Genomic DNA, 14,762 nt, shown 5'->3' with positions numbered 1-14,762 from the left:
CAGCATGGACCAAGGTCTACAGCAGCTGGCAGGACCAGGAGAAGACAACTTTATTTGTCACCAGATGTGACTCCAGCATGGACCAAGGTCTACAGCAGCTGGCTGGACCAGGAGAAGACAACTTTGTCACCAGATGTAACTCCAGCATGGACCAAGGTCTACAGCAGCTGGCTGGACCAGGAGAAGACAACTTTGTCACCAGATGTAACTCCAGCACGGACCAAGGTCTACAGCAGCTGGCAGGACCAGGAACTTTATTTGTTACCAGATGTAATTCCAGCATGGACCAAGGTCTACAGCAGCTGGCAGGACCAGGAGAAGACAACTTTGTCACCAGATGTAACTCCAGCATGGACCAAGGTCTTAAGCAGCTGGCAGGACCAGGAACTTTATTTGTTACCAGATGTAATTCCAACATTGGCCAAGGTCTACAGCAGCTGGCAGGACCAGGAGAAGACAACTTTGTCACCAGATGTAACTCCAGCACGGACCAAGGTCTTAAGCAGCTGGCTGGACCAGGAACTTTATTTGTTACCAGATGTAATTCCAACATTGGCCAAGGTCTATAGCAGCTGGCAGGACCAGGAACTTTATTTGTTACCAGATGTAATTCCAACATTGGCCAAGGTCTATAGCAGCTGGCAGGACCAGGAGAAGACAACTTTATTTGTCACCAGATGTAACTCCAGCACGGACCAAGGTCTACAGCAGCTGGCAGGACCAGGAGAAGACAACTTTATTTGTCACCAGATGCAGTCTGGCTGTGTGACAGTGAACGAGAAGGTGAAAAAGATCTGATGCTCAGTTTCCATCACTGTAGGAGTCCTCAAAGACTGACGACGGCTAAGGTATAAATAATATGTCCCCCCCTCTCACCTCCTCCCCTCCCCCCCACCCCCCTCCCGAAAGAGAAAAAAAGCTTAGAAACAACAGAATGCGACCTGACAAAATCAAGTGCTGAGCATATCGTTTTTTGTGCACAAAACATTACAGAAACGGAGCTGTCCAAACAGCTAATAAACACAGTTTTCTTTGGAATGCTTGACTACACAATGAAACAAACCCTTCCTGGAAAACCACAGTGACTAAATGGAAAACAAGAAGTCTCTTCTATTTGTGTTGTTCAGACAGCAGCTACGTACGGCCTGGTCAGTTGTGAAACGTTGAACTAATCTGCGATCCACGCACACCTGGCCAGCAAAATGCAGTGGTTTGTCCTCCTCTGCGTCAGGACGGTGGGTTGGGGGGGTGGGGGTGGGGTGAAGGTGAAGGTGAAGACGATGGATGACGATATATCAGCAGCAATGCTAAATTATTATTATTATTATCATTCTTACTGTGTGCGTGTGCATGTGTGTGCTCAAACCGAACGACAATATCCTGTTTGGCAGTGTGCACACACCCCTCTCCCTTATGTTGATGCCAACAGTTGTAAGGGACAGAAAAAAACCCAAAAAACAACCAACCTCAAGACTGACATCACCGTCTCACACCAACACTGCCGCTGCAGACACTGTTCATCTTAGTTCCACAAGAGCTGTAAAGAGTCCCCGCTCACATGCAGCAGAAGTGATCACTGTACGAGACTTCTGGGAACATGAAAATTTAAGTCTTTTAATGAAGCCATGTTTGGCGAGACACTGCTGTAGCCATGCACTGAGATACTGCCGTAGCTATGCACAGAAATACTGTCATAGCTATGCACTGAGATACCGCTGTAGCTATGCATAGAAATACTGTCATAGCTATGCACTGAGATACTATGCACAGAAATACTGTCATAGCTATGCACTGAGATTCATTCTAAGCTGTGTGGTGTGAGAAACTGGCTAGAGACATCAAGTACAGTGCATGATAAGTTATTTTCCTTCTGGAGCGGCTGTTCTGAGCGACGCTCTGCCAGCTCTGCGTTACAGTCAATGCTGACTTTAATTACAACCATTATACGCTTCCTGTGTCACACATCTGCTTTCATTATCACTCCAGTGACAAAGGTGACTAAAGATCCAGGCAGAATCTGTAGAATAGCTCTTCAAGAGATAATGATAAAGAAGTGTACATCGTGTTTGATGAAGAAGTGTACCCCCCCCAAAAACCCCAAAAACCCCCCACCTGAACTTAGAACTCGTAATATCATGAAGATAATCAGTGTGTTGATCAGGATCAAACTGGTCTCAGTAACGGATCTGACAAAAGCATTATGAAACCAATACTTGTAGACGAAAGTTGGAGAACGTTTCAACTGGACTGCTGAAGAGTGAGAAACTGACCATTGATGTTTCCACTGGAGTCCACTCTTCACTGCTGTCCAGCAAGTTTCCACGTGGAGATGGAACAGTGAGGTCCTCCTCATTCTGTCTGATAACATGGTAGAAACAAGACTTCTGCTACATGCATGGTCTGCCAGGATCTTGCTGATAGATTGATGGAGGAAACACAGAGCGTATCACTTGTCAGTCTTGAGCTCAAAGGAGATGTGTGTGTGTGTGTGTGTGTGTGAGTGAGTGAGAGTGTGAGAGTGTGAGTGTGTGTGTGTGTGTGTGTGTGTGTGTGTGTGTGAGTGAGTGAGTGAGTGAGTGAGTGTGTGTGTGTGAGTGTGTGTGCGTGGTGTGTGAGTGAGTGAGTATATGTGTGTGTGTGTGTGTGTGTGTGTGTGTGTGTGTGTGTGTGTGTGTGTGTGTGTGTGTGTGTGTGTGTGTGTGTGTGTGTGTGTGAAGTGTGTACGGTGGGAGGGAGAGCACACGAGCATGGAGTGGATCACTTGTTGTCGATGAGGGTCTGCAGACGAAGAACCAGTTCCCTGGAGATGTCCAGCACTTGCTTCGTGTTGTGGTGCTCCGCCATCTCTGTGTACACACACACCAACACATGCACAACACACACCAACACATGCACACACACACACACACAACAACACACACACACACACACACCAACACATGCACACACACAACACACACCAATGCACACACACACACACCAACACATGCACACACAACACACACCAACACGCGCACACACCACACACCAACACACACACACACACACACCAACATATGAACACACAACACACACCAACACATGCACACACAAACACACACACACCAACATATGCACACACAACACACACCAACACATGCACATACAACACACACACACACACACAAACACACACACACACCAACACATGCACACACACAACACACACACCAACACATGCACACACACACACACACACACACACAAACACTATTAGGTTCTTCTCTCCTCTTTCACAGCAATGTTCACATCAATGTATTTTCTCCACTTCCAAGTCAAGTCAAAAAATCCCCACCATTCACCTATTTCATTCTTGAAAAATAAATGCCACTTCAAGTTCAACTTAAATTTAGACCAATTACACTTAACACTCATTCTTGAAAGATGCTTAATGATACTTCTTGTGTTTAGCGTGACCATACATCTTAAATAAATGCTAATATAATTCTGAATAGGGAAAAAATAAAAAAAACTTTCACTAAATGTTGTATCACTCTGTTTTCTACTCCTCTAACAAGTATTGGCTGTAAGTAAAGGTTTTGGGAAGCGGAAAAAAGGAAGAATCGACAGCTAACTTGTACTCGCCACTGCTTGATCATACGCACACCGATATTTTGTGCCCTACAGGTAACCGGTGATAGGACGGAACTAAGCGTACTGGTTAACACGGCCATGTGCCTGCATTTTCGCCGTCAAGAACCCGAGATGGGTTGTTATCTTGGAAAATATAACGAGATCACAATCAAAATTGGCTGCGTTGAATGAACCACAGCCATCTGTGGGAAATTATGAAAATTCACAACAGAAAAATGTGGTGAAGAGAATCGATACAAACTCTCTGGGTGCAGGCATGCTGAAATTACAACAGGAAAATCTTTCAGTGTTACAATGTTACAAAGTTACACAGCAGTGGTGAAAACTGAAAAACAATCAGCTGTCAACTGTTGGATAAAGGCTTTCTATCGACATGAATGGCGTTGTGTGAATCATATTGTAAAGATTCCGCCTGCTGTGAAAACTGAAACCATGCAATCCTTGGAATCACACACATGCTATGAGCATGTCTCTTCAGATCATGAAATCTAAATATGGGCTTACACTGTTTTAATTATGCACATAAGGTTCTCAACAGATATATTCATTTATAATCTCACTACAAACTCGACCAACTGTCTCTTTGCATCACACAGGCGACTATAGTTGTACAAACACTACAATGCACTTGATGATCTTAATTGGCTCATTGATCATTTTGATAATCTATTTGACTACTTGTCTAAACAACATTTCTTTTTACAACCTTATTGACTGTGATTTGGTTCCGTCTTCAACTTATAGTGGACATATGTTGCACTGCACACTTGCACCACCAATTTGCATAAAATAGGAAAATTTCAGTTTTTTTTCTATGTATTCTCTATTGAAACTTTATTGCACTCTGGACAATAACAAGGCAGTCACTAATACATAAAAACGAAATACATTTTGAAGCATGGAATTTTATATTGCAAACTTTTGGTTCAATTTATAAATGGGAATCTAATCTTGCATTATGCTGGGATTCTGACATCAACAAAGAGTTTAATGACACTTTTTGTTCCAACTTTTTACAAAGCATGAAGTTAGTAGCACGTTTCCGTGCCAAAGTAAAAACTGAACCTTACCCTCTGTAATTAATGCAGGGACTTTTTGACAATGAAGACCTGCTCTTTCCATGTAACGTTGTAATAAGTGATAGGTCTAATGTTGTTGTGATAGAACGACTCTGGACTCCATTTCGCTTCATATTAATCACACAGTCACTAGTTGTTTGACTAAACGAACCGTGACTTAGTATCATTTCTAAGAAAGTGAACTGACTGTGTTTGGCGTGAAGAAGTGGATTCGACGTTCTAACTGAACGTGAAGCTCTGTTGTTTTGACATGAACAGAACCCTGTGACTTCCAGTATCGTTTCTAACTGAAGTGCACAGGTCTACTGTTGTTTTGACACGAACAGAACCCTGTGACTTCTAGCATTGTTTCTAATTGAAGTGCACAGGTCTACTGTTGTTTTGACATGAACAGAACCCTGTGACTTCCAGTATCGTTTCTAACTGAAGTGCACAGGTCTACTGTTGTTTTGACACGAACAGAACCCTGTGACTTCTAGCATTGTTTCTAAGATACTTGGAGCTGGGGAGTGTTTTTTCACGCAGAAAGTTGGTGGTGAAGAGTTAAACTGAAGATAGAAAGAAAGAAAGAAAGATGATGTCAGTGAAGTCCCATTTTGTTGTTGAGGACGATGCTGCAGTAGTGCCACTTTCGCTTCATATAATTAACACACAAACTTTGATGCAAACTGTGTGTGTGTGCTAAACTAAAGAAAGAAAGGAAGAAAGAGAAAGATGTACCACTGAAGAACCTGATGATGTCGGTGAAGTTGTTGTCGAGTATGAGGTCGGTAGCACCATTTTCGCTTCATATTATCAACACACAAACTTTTCAATGCAGACATTGTGCGTTAAACTAAAGAAAGAAAGGAAGAGAGAGAAAGTAGTACCACTGAAGAACCTGATGATGTCGGTGAAGTTGTCGAGTATGACGTTGCGGTAGCACCATTTTCGCTTCATATTATCAACACACAAACTTTTCAATGCAGACATTGTGCGTTAAACTAAAGAAAGAAAGGAAGAGAGAGAAAGAAATACCACTGAAGAACTTGATGATGTCGGTGAAGTTGTTGTCGAGTATGACGTTGCGTTAGTACCATTTTCGCTTCATATTATCAACACACAAACTTTTCAATGCAGACATTGTGCGTTAAACTAAAGAAAGAAAGGAAGAGAGAGAAAGTAGTACCACTGAAGAACCTGATGATGTCGGTGAAGTTGTTGTCGAGTATGACGTCACGGTAGTACCATTTTCGCTTCATATTATCAACACACAAACTTCAATGCAGACATTGTGCGTTAAACTAAAGAAAGAAAGGAAGAGAGAGAAAGATGTACCACTGAAGAACCTGATGATGTCGGTGAAGATGTTGTCGAGTATGATGTCGCGGTAGCACCATTTTCGCTTCATATTATCAACACACAAACTTCAATGCAGACATTGTGCGTTAAACTAAAGAAAGAAAGGAAGAGAGAGAAAGATGTACCACTGAAGAACCTGATGATGTCGGTGAAGTTGTTGTCGAGTATGACGTCACGGTAGCACCATTTTCGCTTCATATTATCAACACACAAACTTTTCAATGCAGACATTGTGCGTTAAACTAAAGAAAGAAAGGAAGAGAGAGAAAGATGTACCATTGAAGAACCTGATGATGTCGGTGAAGTTGTTGTCGAGTATGAGGTCGGTAGCACCATTTTCGCTTCATATTATCAACACACAAACTTTTCAATGCAGACATTGTGCGTTAAACTAAAGAAAGAAAGGAAGAAAGAGAAAGAAATACCACTGAAGAACTTGATGATGTCGGTGAAGTTGTTGTCGAGTATGACGTTGCGGTAGTACCATTTTCGCTTCATATTATCAACACACAAACTTTTCAATGCAGACATTGTGCGTTAAACTAAAGAAAGAAAGGAAGACGGAGAAAGAAGTACCGTTGAAGAACTTGATGATGTCGGTGAAGTCCATGTTGTTGTCCAGGATGATGTCACGATAGTACTCCACCAGAGCCAGGGCGATGAACAGCACAAAGTGACTGGAGCTCATGTGCTTGGCCGCCCAGATCACCTCCCACACAGAAAACACGTCCGGGTACAGCAGCTCTGTACACACAAACACACACACACGCACGCAGAGAATGCGTCAACAACAATAACACACAGAGAATGTGTCAACAACAATAACACATGATATACATCAACAATAACACACAGAAAATACTTCAAAAGCAATAAAACATACAGAACATGTCTAGGTACAACAACACACATAGAATGCACCCACAACAATCACACACAGAACACAGGCACAAAAAGCATTGGACTTTCAATCTGAGGGTTCTGAGTCCTGTGCTCAAATCCCGGTCACACGCTTCTATTAGGATAAAGGTGAAACTTTTTTTTAACAATCTTCCAGGTCAACAATGTACAGACCTGCTAGTGCCTGAACCCTCAACACGAGTATATGCACGCAGAGATCAAATACGCATGATCCCTCTATCCATGTCAGCATTCAGTGGGTTATGGAAACAAACAAGCAAACCCCTGAAAATGGACAAAATAGAATAGAATAGAATAGAATAGAATACTTAATTGTCATAAAACCTTAAAGTTTATAAGACACAATGAAACATAAACATGAGCATATCAAGAAGAGAAACATTCGCGAACAAATTGCGCCAGCCTTGGCTGTAATTCTGTTAGAAGGATCAATTCAACAGGCTTTGCATTTGGATGACATATATCAATTAGTAATCTGTGTCTGTAAGTATTGTACTATACACAACTGTCTAAAAGGTGAATCTCATCTTCTAAACTGTTACAAGTATCACAGTCTTTGTTCATTCGGTTTATCTCTTTATCTTCCCTGTTAGATTTGTAAATCATTGGCGCTGATTCGTAACATGGTCAGTGCTTTCCTGTGTTGTGTATTTGAAATTTGAATTTTTTTTTTTATCAGTATCATGTTTTTTTTTATATCATTATTTTGTATTATGATAGTGGTGATCATGGCAATCAGTGTCTGCCTCCATGGTGGGGTTCAAAATTATTAAACATGTAAAAAAAAAAAAAGCCCCTTTCACACATGCATACAAGCGGACAAGGGAGCTGCAGTTTACAGTTTCCATCAGTGACAGTCCCAGCACTGCTCAACCGATATTTCCAGACCAGAGTGGGTCAGGTTTCTGTCAGTCAAACAGTCCCAGCAGTTCCCATACAGACAGCCAAACAGTCCCAGCAGTTCCCACACAGACAGCCAAACAGTCCCAGCAGTTCCCACACAGACAGCCAAACAGTCCCAGCAGTTCCCACACAGACAGCCAAACAGTCCCAGCAGTTCCAACACAGACTGCCAAACAGTCCCAGCAGTTCCACAAAGACATCCAAACAGTCCCAGTAGTTCATACAAAGACAGTCAAACAGTCCCAGCAGTTCCTACACAGACAGCCAAACAGTCCCAGCAGTTCCCACACAGACAGTCAAACAGTTACAGCAGTTCCCACAAAGACAGCCAAACAGTTACAGTAGTTCCCACACAGACAGCCAAACAGTCACAGCAGTTCCCACACAGACTGCCAAACAGTCCCAGCAGTTCCCACACAGACAGTCAAACAGTCCCAGCAGTTCCCACACAGACAGCCAAACAGTCCCAACAGTTCCCACACAGACAGCCAAACAGTCCCAACAGTTCCCACACAGACAGCCAAACAGTCCCAACAGTTCCCACACAGACAGTCAAACAGTCCCAGCAGTTCCCACACAGACAGCCAAACTGTCCCAGCAGTTCCCACACAGACAGTCAAACAGTCCCAGCAGTTCCCACAAAGACAGCCAAACAGTGACAGCAGTTCCCACAAAGATAGCCAAACAGTCACAGCAGTTCCCACACAGACAGCCAAACAGTCCCAGCAGTTCCCACGCAGACAGCCAAACTGTGACAGCAGTTCCCACACAGACAGCCAAACAGTCCCAGCAGTTCCCACACAGACAGTCAAACAGTCCCTACACAGACAGCCAAACAGTTACAGCAGTTCCCACACAGACTGACCTCTCTTGAAGTCCAGCAGGAACCAGCGGTAGCAGAAGTAGAAGTGGGTGTAGTCTCCATGCTGGTGCATGTGCTCAAACAGCTCACAGTCCAAGATCTGAGGACAGCCGTGACCATTATAGAATGGTACAGAACACAATATACGTCTTTATCACCAAGACTGCTGGGGTCACAAGCATGTGGAGTGATGGCCTAGAGGTAACGCGTCCGCTTAGGAAGCGAGAGAATCTGAGCGCGCTGGTTCGAATCACGGCTCAGCCGCCGATATTTTCTCCCCCTCCACTAGACCTTGAGTGGTGGTCTGGACGCTAGTCATTCGGATGAGACAAAAAACAGAGGTCCCGTGTGCAGCATGCACTTAGTGCACGTAAAAGAACCCACGGCAACAAAAGGGTTGTTCCTGGCAAAATTCTGTAGAAAAAATCCACTTCGATAGGAAAAATAAATAAAACTGCACGCAGGAAAAAATACACAAAAAAAAAGGGTGGCGCTGTAGTGTAGCGACGCGCTCTCCCTGGGGAGAGCAGCCCGAATTTCACACAGAGAAATCTGTTGTGATAAAAATAAATACAAATACAAATACTGGGGATTGGGGTGGGTGGGTGAGGGGGATAGTGCATAATAAGTACAAATGTACACTGGAAATCATATACAAGCACAAATACAGTAAGAATTTACATTTATGTGCACATACGTACAGGTGGTTGAGCATCATGATGGTCAAGACAATGACAGTAACCCACAATGATGAAAAGCATGATGATAATGACAACGATATCAAATGATGGTGATAGTAGTTGTAATAACAACAATCATCACTGCCATGATCACCACCATCATAATACAAGTAATGATATTAAAACAATGATACTGATGAAAATTATCAAATAATTGTAGGTAAAAAAAAAACAACAACCCCAAAACAGATGAAATCTATCATAGTATAAATACAAACAATGATGATGATGATAATGATGATGATATAAAGAATGACACTGATAAAAATTTTTTCAAATATAAGTAAGAAAAATGAGAATACTTAGAATCATTATACAGATTATAACAATGATTTAAAAAAAAAATCATGTAATTAAAAAGAAACAAAAACAAAAACAGATGACAATCTTAACAGTGACTGACAACGACAATGATAAAAAAAAAATCATAAAGGTCTTAACCCTTTCAGTCCTTTGATATCTTCCAGCTGTGCAGCCTTCTAGGCCAGGTATGTTTTGGTCCTCAACTGAGAGGGGTGCTTCACTTGAGTAACAATCTTACAACAACTGCTCAACCAATAGCTACCAAACTTCATAAAATAACTGAAGTATAATTTTGACACCAACAACTAAACTTTCAAGAAAACGGATGCAACATTTTACTTGTACCTTTAAATTAGAAACAGAAATAGTTTAAATCTCACTTAAGAAAAGTTGTCATTCACATTATTTGAAACTTTGCTGCCTTGGAGAGAAATCTAATCTCTGTCACTTTCTAAACAATTAACTGATGAATTATGTATCAATTTGTCATTATCTGAGTCAAGTCCATCGTATTTTGACTGAGCACTTTCTGTGCAGTGAGAATTTGATGTTTCGCCAGGCAATGCAGAAAACCAGACTAAAAAACACACTGATTGTTTGAAGTTGTCAGAGACACTACCTGTGTCCGAGAGGAAGAAAATTCTGTTGCAGTTGCCTCCCTTCCCTAGCAGTTCAATGCACACCAGCAAGCTGACGTACTGGTTTAACTCTTTGGAGATGCGTCGGCGCTTCGGCGCTTTGCCCGTTTAGAATGACATGCCGTAGTGTAGGATTCGGTGGGTCGCGGAATTTTTTTTCATACACTCAGCAGTGTTCAATTACAGGGAAACTGATCAGGCTGCCTTGAAGGATCAGACTAGGAAAAACTGAGTTATTTTCCCTTGACCGTTAACTGCGTGAAAGGCTTTTTTTTCTAGACTTTTCTGGACTGGGTGAGAGGTTGATCTTTACATAACTAACCAGTGTTGTGATCTTCTATTTTATTTTTTTTAACAGTTTGTTGTGCAACATTTGACTTCAAACTGATTCATGAGAATCAGGGAACCTTACTGTGTGGGAAAATCATCTTATGCTGCCTTGTGGATTAGCTGATGGATATGACATGCCTGGTGGGTACAGTATACCTATTATTCAATTTTTTTTTGTTTTTCAGTATTTAGTGACATAATTTAAAAAAAAAAAAAATTTAGCAGCATTTAATGAGAAAACTGTTTTAAAATGTTAAAAGAAGAGATGGTAAACTTTCTAGTGATACATATGCATTATTTAACTATGTCTCCATAGAGTTAAGTAAAGAGGGTTTCTTCGCCCGAATGCTGTTCTGGCTCAGGTGGAGAATGACAATCTGCGGTGCCTGAACAGCGTTTGGGCGCAGGGCTGAATGAGTTAAAATACACTGGTGTGAGAGAAAGGGGTTCACGTGGTACACATACAAGGTGAAAACAACACGAACCGAAACCAATATCTGGAATACAGGACTCACATTAGAAAACTGAGACACACCCACACAAACATCAAACAGATTAAAATAACACTTCATTATCTCTAAAAACAAAACAAAACAAACAACGAAATTGTTGACAGGCTTTGAATAAAAATGGTACTACATTCACATACAACACAAATGTTTGATTATTCAACAAAAAACAACAACAGACACACACTTAATACCGAGTGATGGCCTAGAGGTAACACGTCCGCCTAGGAAGCGAGAGAATCTGAGGGCGCTGGTTCGAATCACGGCTCAGCCACCGATATTTTCTCCCCCTCCACTAGACCTTGAGTGGTGGTCTGGACGCTAGTCATTCAGATGAGACGATAAACCAAGGTCCTGTGTGCAGCATGTACAAAATTCTGTAGAAAAATCCACTTCGACAGGAAAAACAAATAAAACTGCATGCAGGAAAAAATACAAAAAAAAATGGGTGGCGCTGTAGTGTAGCGACGCGCTCTCCCTGGGGAGAGCAGCCCGAATTTCACACAGAGAAATCTGTTGTGATAAAAAAGGAATACAAATACAAATACAGCACAAGCTGCACAACAATGACAAGAACAAGTGCCAGTCGTACTCAGGCAGCCAAGGACTGACCTGTATGAGGGAACGCATGTTGGCAAAGTGCGTGTCCATGGCTCCACCATGAGGGAAGTTGCACGACATGCGCCGCATCAGCTCACAGAAACAGCTGTACGTCAGTGCCTCTGTAACAGGTCAAAAACATAATGTTTCTTACACCTCACAAAACAATTAACATGCTACAATTCACAACAGAAACACAATATACGTATAAGATGTATACGTACTTCAGTATCAAAAAACAACAACAACAACAACAAAAAAAATCAGATGTCATTACAACACTATACTGCCACATCAAAAGAATATTTAACATATCTGAGAACATTTAACAGTCAAAAAAAAAAAAAAAAAAAAAAAAAAAAATCTAAGCACAGTTGAACTCTACCAAAGAACAACAACAACAACAACAACAAAAAACACACATATAAAACAACCACAACAACACTGCATGTAGTTTCTAAAACGTTCCATTGTCCGAACAGCACAAAAAGGATGCCAAAGTAATGGAGTCTGAACAAAACAAAAAATACAGAATTTCCAAATGGTGGTTATACTGTTCATAATGGAAGAGCCTTTGGCATTCCCCATATGGGGTGAGAAGGGAATAAAAACAAAAACAAGAGAGGCAAGGCCTTCAAGACTCACTTGTGATACACTAAAAAAAAAAAAAAATCTAATCGTTAAAATGTGTTCTGTATTTGTTATTATAAACCTTCGCGTTAAAAAAAAAGAAAAAAAAAGAAGTCCTAACCAGATTCGAAATAAGTCCCCTAGCATTAATTACAGAGTAATTTCCCTTTTTTACTGTCTGCACCAAAACGTTTGCAAAATAAATTAAACTTCCATGCTTAGCAAAAGAAGTTCCTGTTTGAACAAAAAATGATAATAATGACTGCTCTTGTTGTTGGGTCTGATGAACAAAAAATGATAATAATGACTGCTCTTGTTGTTGGGTCTGAATATCAGATCAAAGTGCCAAGTTTAGAGAATACAAAAAATATAAATACAACAGTAAATGCAGTTTGCATATAATTAGGCTTCATTTTTAATTTTTGTGTGCCCATCCCAGAGGTGCAATATTGTTTTAAACAAGATGACTGGAAAGAACTGAATTTTTCCTATTTTTATGCCTAATTTGGTGTCAACTGACAAAGTATTTGCAGAGAAAATGTCAATGTTAAAGTTTACCACGGACACACAGACACACGGACACACACAGACAACCGAACACCGGGTTAAAACATAGACTCACTTTGTTTACACAAGTGAGTCAAAAAACCAAGTCATTCATAAACATCAAGGTAGCTACACAAATAAACAAACAGGTCGCCTCACCGTCATCAAGGATGACCAGAAGGGGGGCCACCAGGTCGCACATGCCCTGCACGTACCCCACATCCAGGTGTTGCCACACATACCTGCCACATCACGACACCTGTCAGTCTTCACATCATCACATGCAAACCAATAAACAACCCATTTATGTAAAAAAAAAAAAAAAAAAAAAAAAAAAAACGAAAACAAAACTGTAGTTTTCATTGATAGAGATTCTTGAAAACAGCAGCAGCCCACATCGAGGTCAGCCCCTACGCCAGCCACAACGTTGTCTTCCTGACCGACGCCCTGTCCATCTTGCAGGCCCTTTGGTCCAACAGAGATCCAGAACTCGACTATTTGTCCTCCTCTCTCACCTCCCTCTGCACAAGTCACACAGTCACCCTGTAGTGGATTCCCTCCCACTGCAACGTGCTTGGCAACAAGACTGCTGACTCCCTGGCAAAGGAAGGCACTACGAAAGAGCAGATGGACAGGTCTACCAGCTACTCTGAATCCAGGACCATCATTAAGGCCAAGCTGCAGAACAAGTGGAAGCAGCAGCATCCACGCCACAACAGAGCAGACCCATACTACCTGCTGACTCATCAAGAGCAGGTAGCCATTTTCAGGCTCAGGGCAGGCCACAACTGCCTGAAACACCTACTATACACGAAACTCCGTATCGGCGACACAGAGCAGTGCCCCTGCAGAACAGGCAGCCAGACAACAGAACATCTGCTGCAGTCCTGCCTGCTCCACCAAGTGCTCCAAGAGAAAACCTGGCCCGACCCAATCCCAGCGGCCCGGAAGCTCTACAGAGGACTGGAGGACCTGCCACGTACTGCCGCCTTCGTCGAGGAGGCGGGGGAATCCGTCTGATAAATGACGAACGAGACAACACAACATTGACAGAGATTGTTAAATTTTGGACATCAGGTGTTGCAACACATACCTGGCATGTCACAACACCTGTCAGTCTTCACATCATCACATGCAAACGAACAAACAACCCGTTTATGTATATATAAAAAAAAGAAGAAGAAGAAAAAAAAGAATTCTGTAGCTTTCATTGATAGAGATTCTCAAATTTTGGAAGTCTGTTGCAAAACATCCCTGGCACAATAGTCTTCACACTGTCACATGTAACCAACAGCCACTACCCACTGATGTAAGTGAATTAGAAAAAAAAGTATGATGGGTGTTGTGTTGTGGGTAATGATTTTCTGTGTGTGTGTGCGTGTGTGTGCGCGTGTTGTGTGTGCGTGTGTGTGTGTGTGTGTGTTAGTATGCGTGCGTATGTTTGTTTGTGTGTGTGTGCGCGCGCGCGTGTGTGTTGTGTGTGCGTGTATGTGTATGTGTGTGTGTATATGTGTGTGTGTGTGTGTGTGCGTGTGTGTTGTGTGTGTGTGTGTGTGTGTGTATGATCATTAACCCCTTGTGTACCCCCAGGATGGAAATATCCGTCACCTTCCTCTCTCTCTCTCTCTATACATACATATATATATATATATATATATATATATATATATATATATATATATAGAGAGAGAGAGAGAGAGAGAGAGAATATAACCAAACTGAAATAA

General features: G+C 41.8%; 1 protein-coding gene and 1 long non-coding RNA gene across 7 annotated transcripts in view; one reads left to right on the top strand and one right to left on the bottom strand.

Annotated features, from left to right (window-relative positions):
• The first annotated feature begins 276 nt into the window (after positions 1-276).
• On the top strand, positions 277-811 carry LOC143275018 (uncharacterized). Its single transcript, XR_013053338.1, has 2 exons — positions 277-360; positions 701-811. It is a non-coding gene; the product is annotated as an uncharacterized LOC143275018 (long non-coding RNA).
• A 1,861-nt stretch (positions 812-2,672) lies between these two features.
• Positions 2,673-14,762, bottom strand: part of LOC143274577 (small G protein signaling modulator 1-like) — a 95,691-nt gene continuing 83,601 nt past the window's right edge. For all 6 annotated transcript variants that reach the window (XM_076578422.1, XM_076578423.1, XM_076578427.1 and 3 more), the window contains 5 exons: positions 13,195-13,277; positions 11,872-11,981; positions 8,743-8,839; positions 6,630-6,797; positions 2,673-2,846 (listed from right to left, as the gene is read on the bottom strand). In XM_076578422.1, coding sequence (XP_076434537.1) covers positions 2,758-2,846; positions 6,630-6,797; positions 8,743-8,839; positions 11,872-11,981; positions 13,195-13,277 — 547 coding nt within the window. In that variant the 3' untranslated portion in view covers positions 2,673-2,757. The remainder of the gene's footprint in view (positions 2,847-6,629; positions 6,798-8,742; positions 8,840-11,871; positions 11,982-13,194; positions 13,278-14,762) is intronic.

Source organism: Babylonia areolata, chromosome 29 (genome assembly GCF_041734735.1).
Source record: "Babylonia areolata isolate BAREFJ2019XMU chromosome 29, ASM4173473v1, whole genome shotgun sequence".
NCBI lineage: Eukaryota > Metazoa > Mollusca > Gastropoda > Neogastropoda > Buccinidae > Babylonia > Babylonia areolata.
The sequence above is the reverse complement of the archived record's forward strand: the minus strand, read 5'-3'. Positions and strand labels throughout refer to the sequence as shown.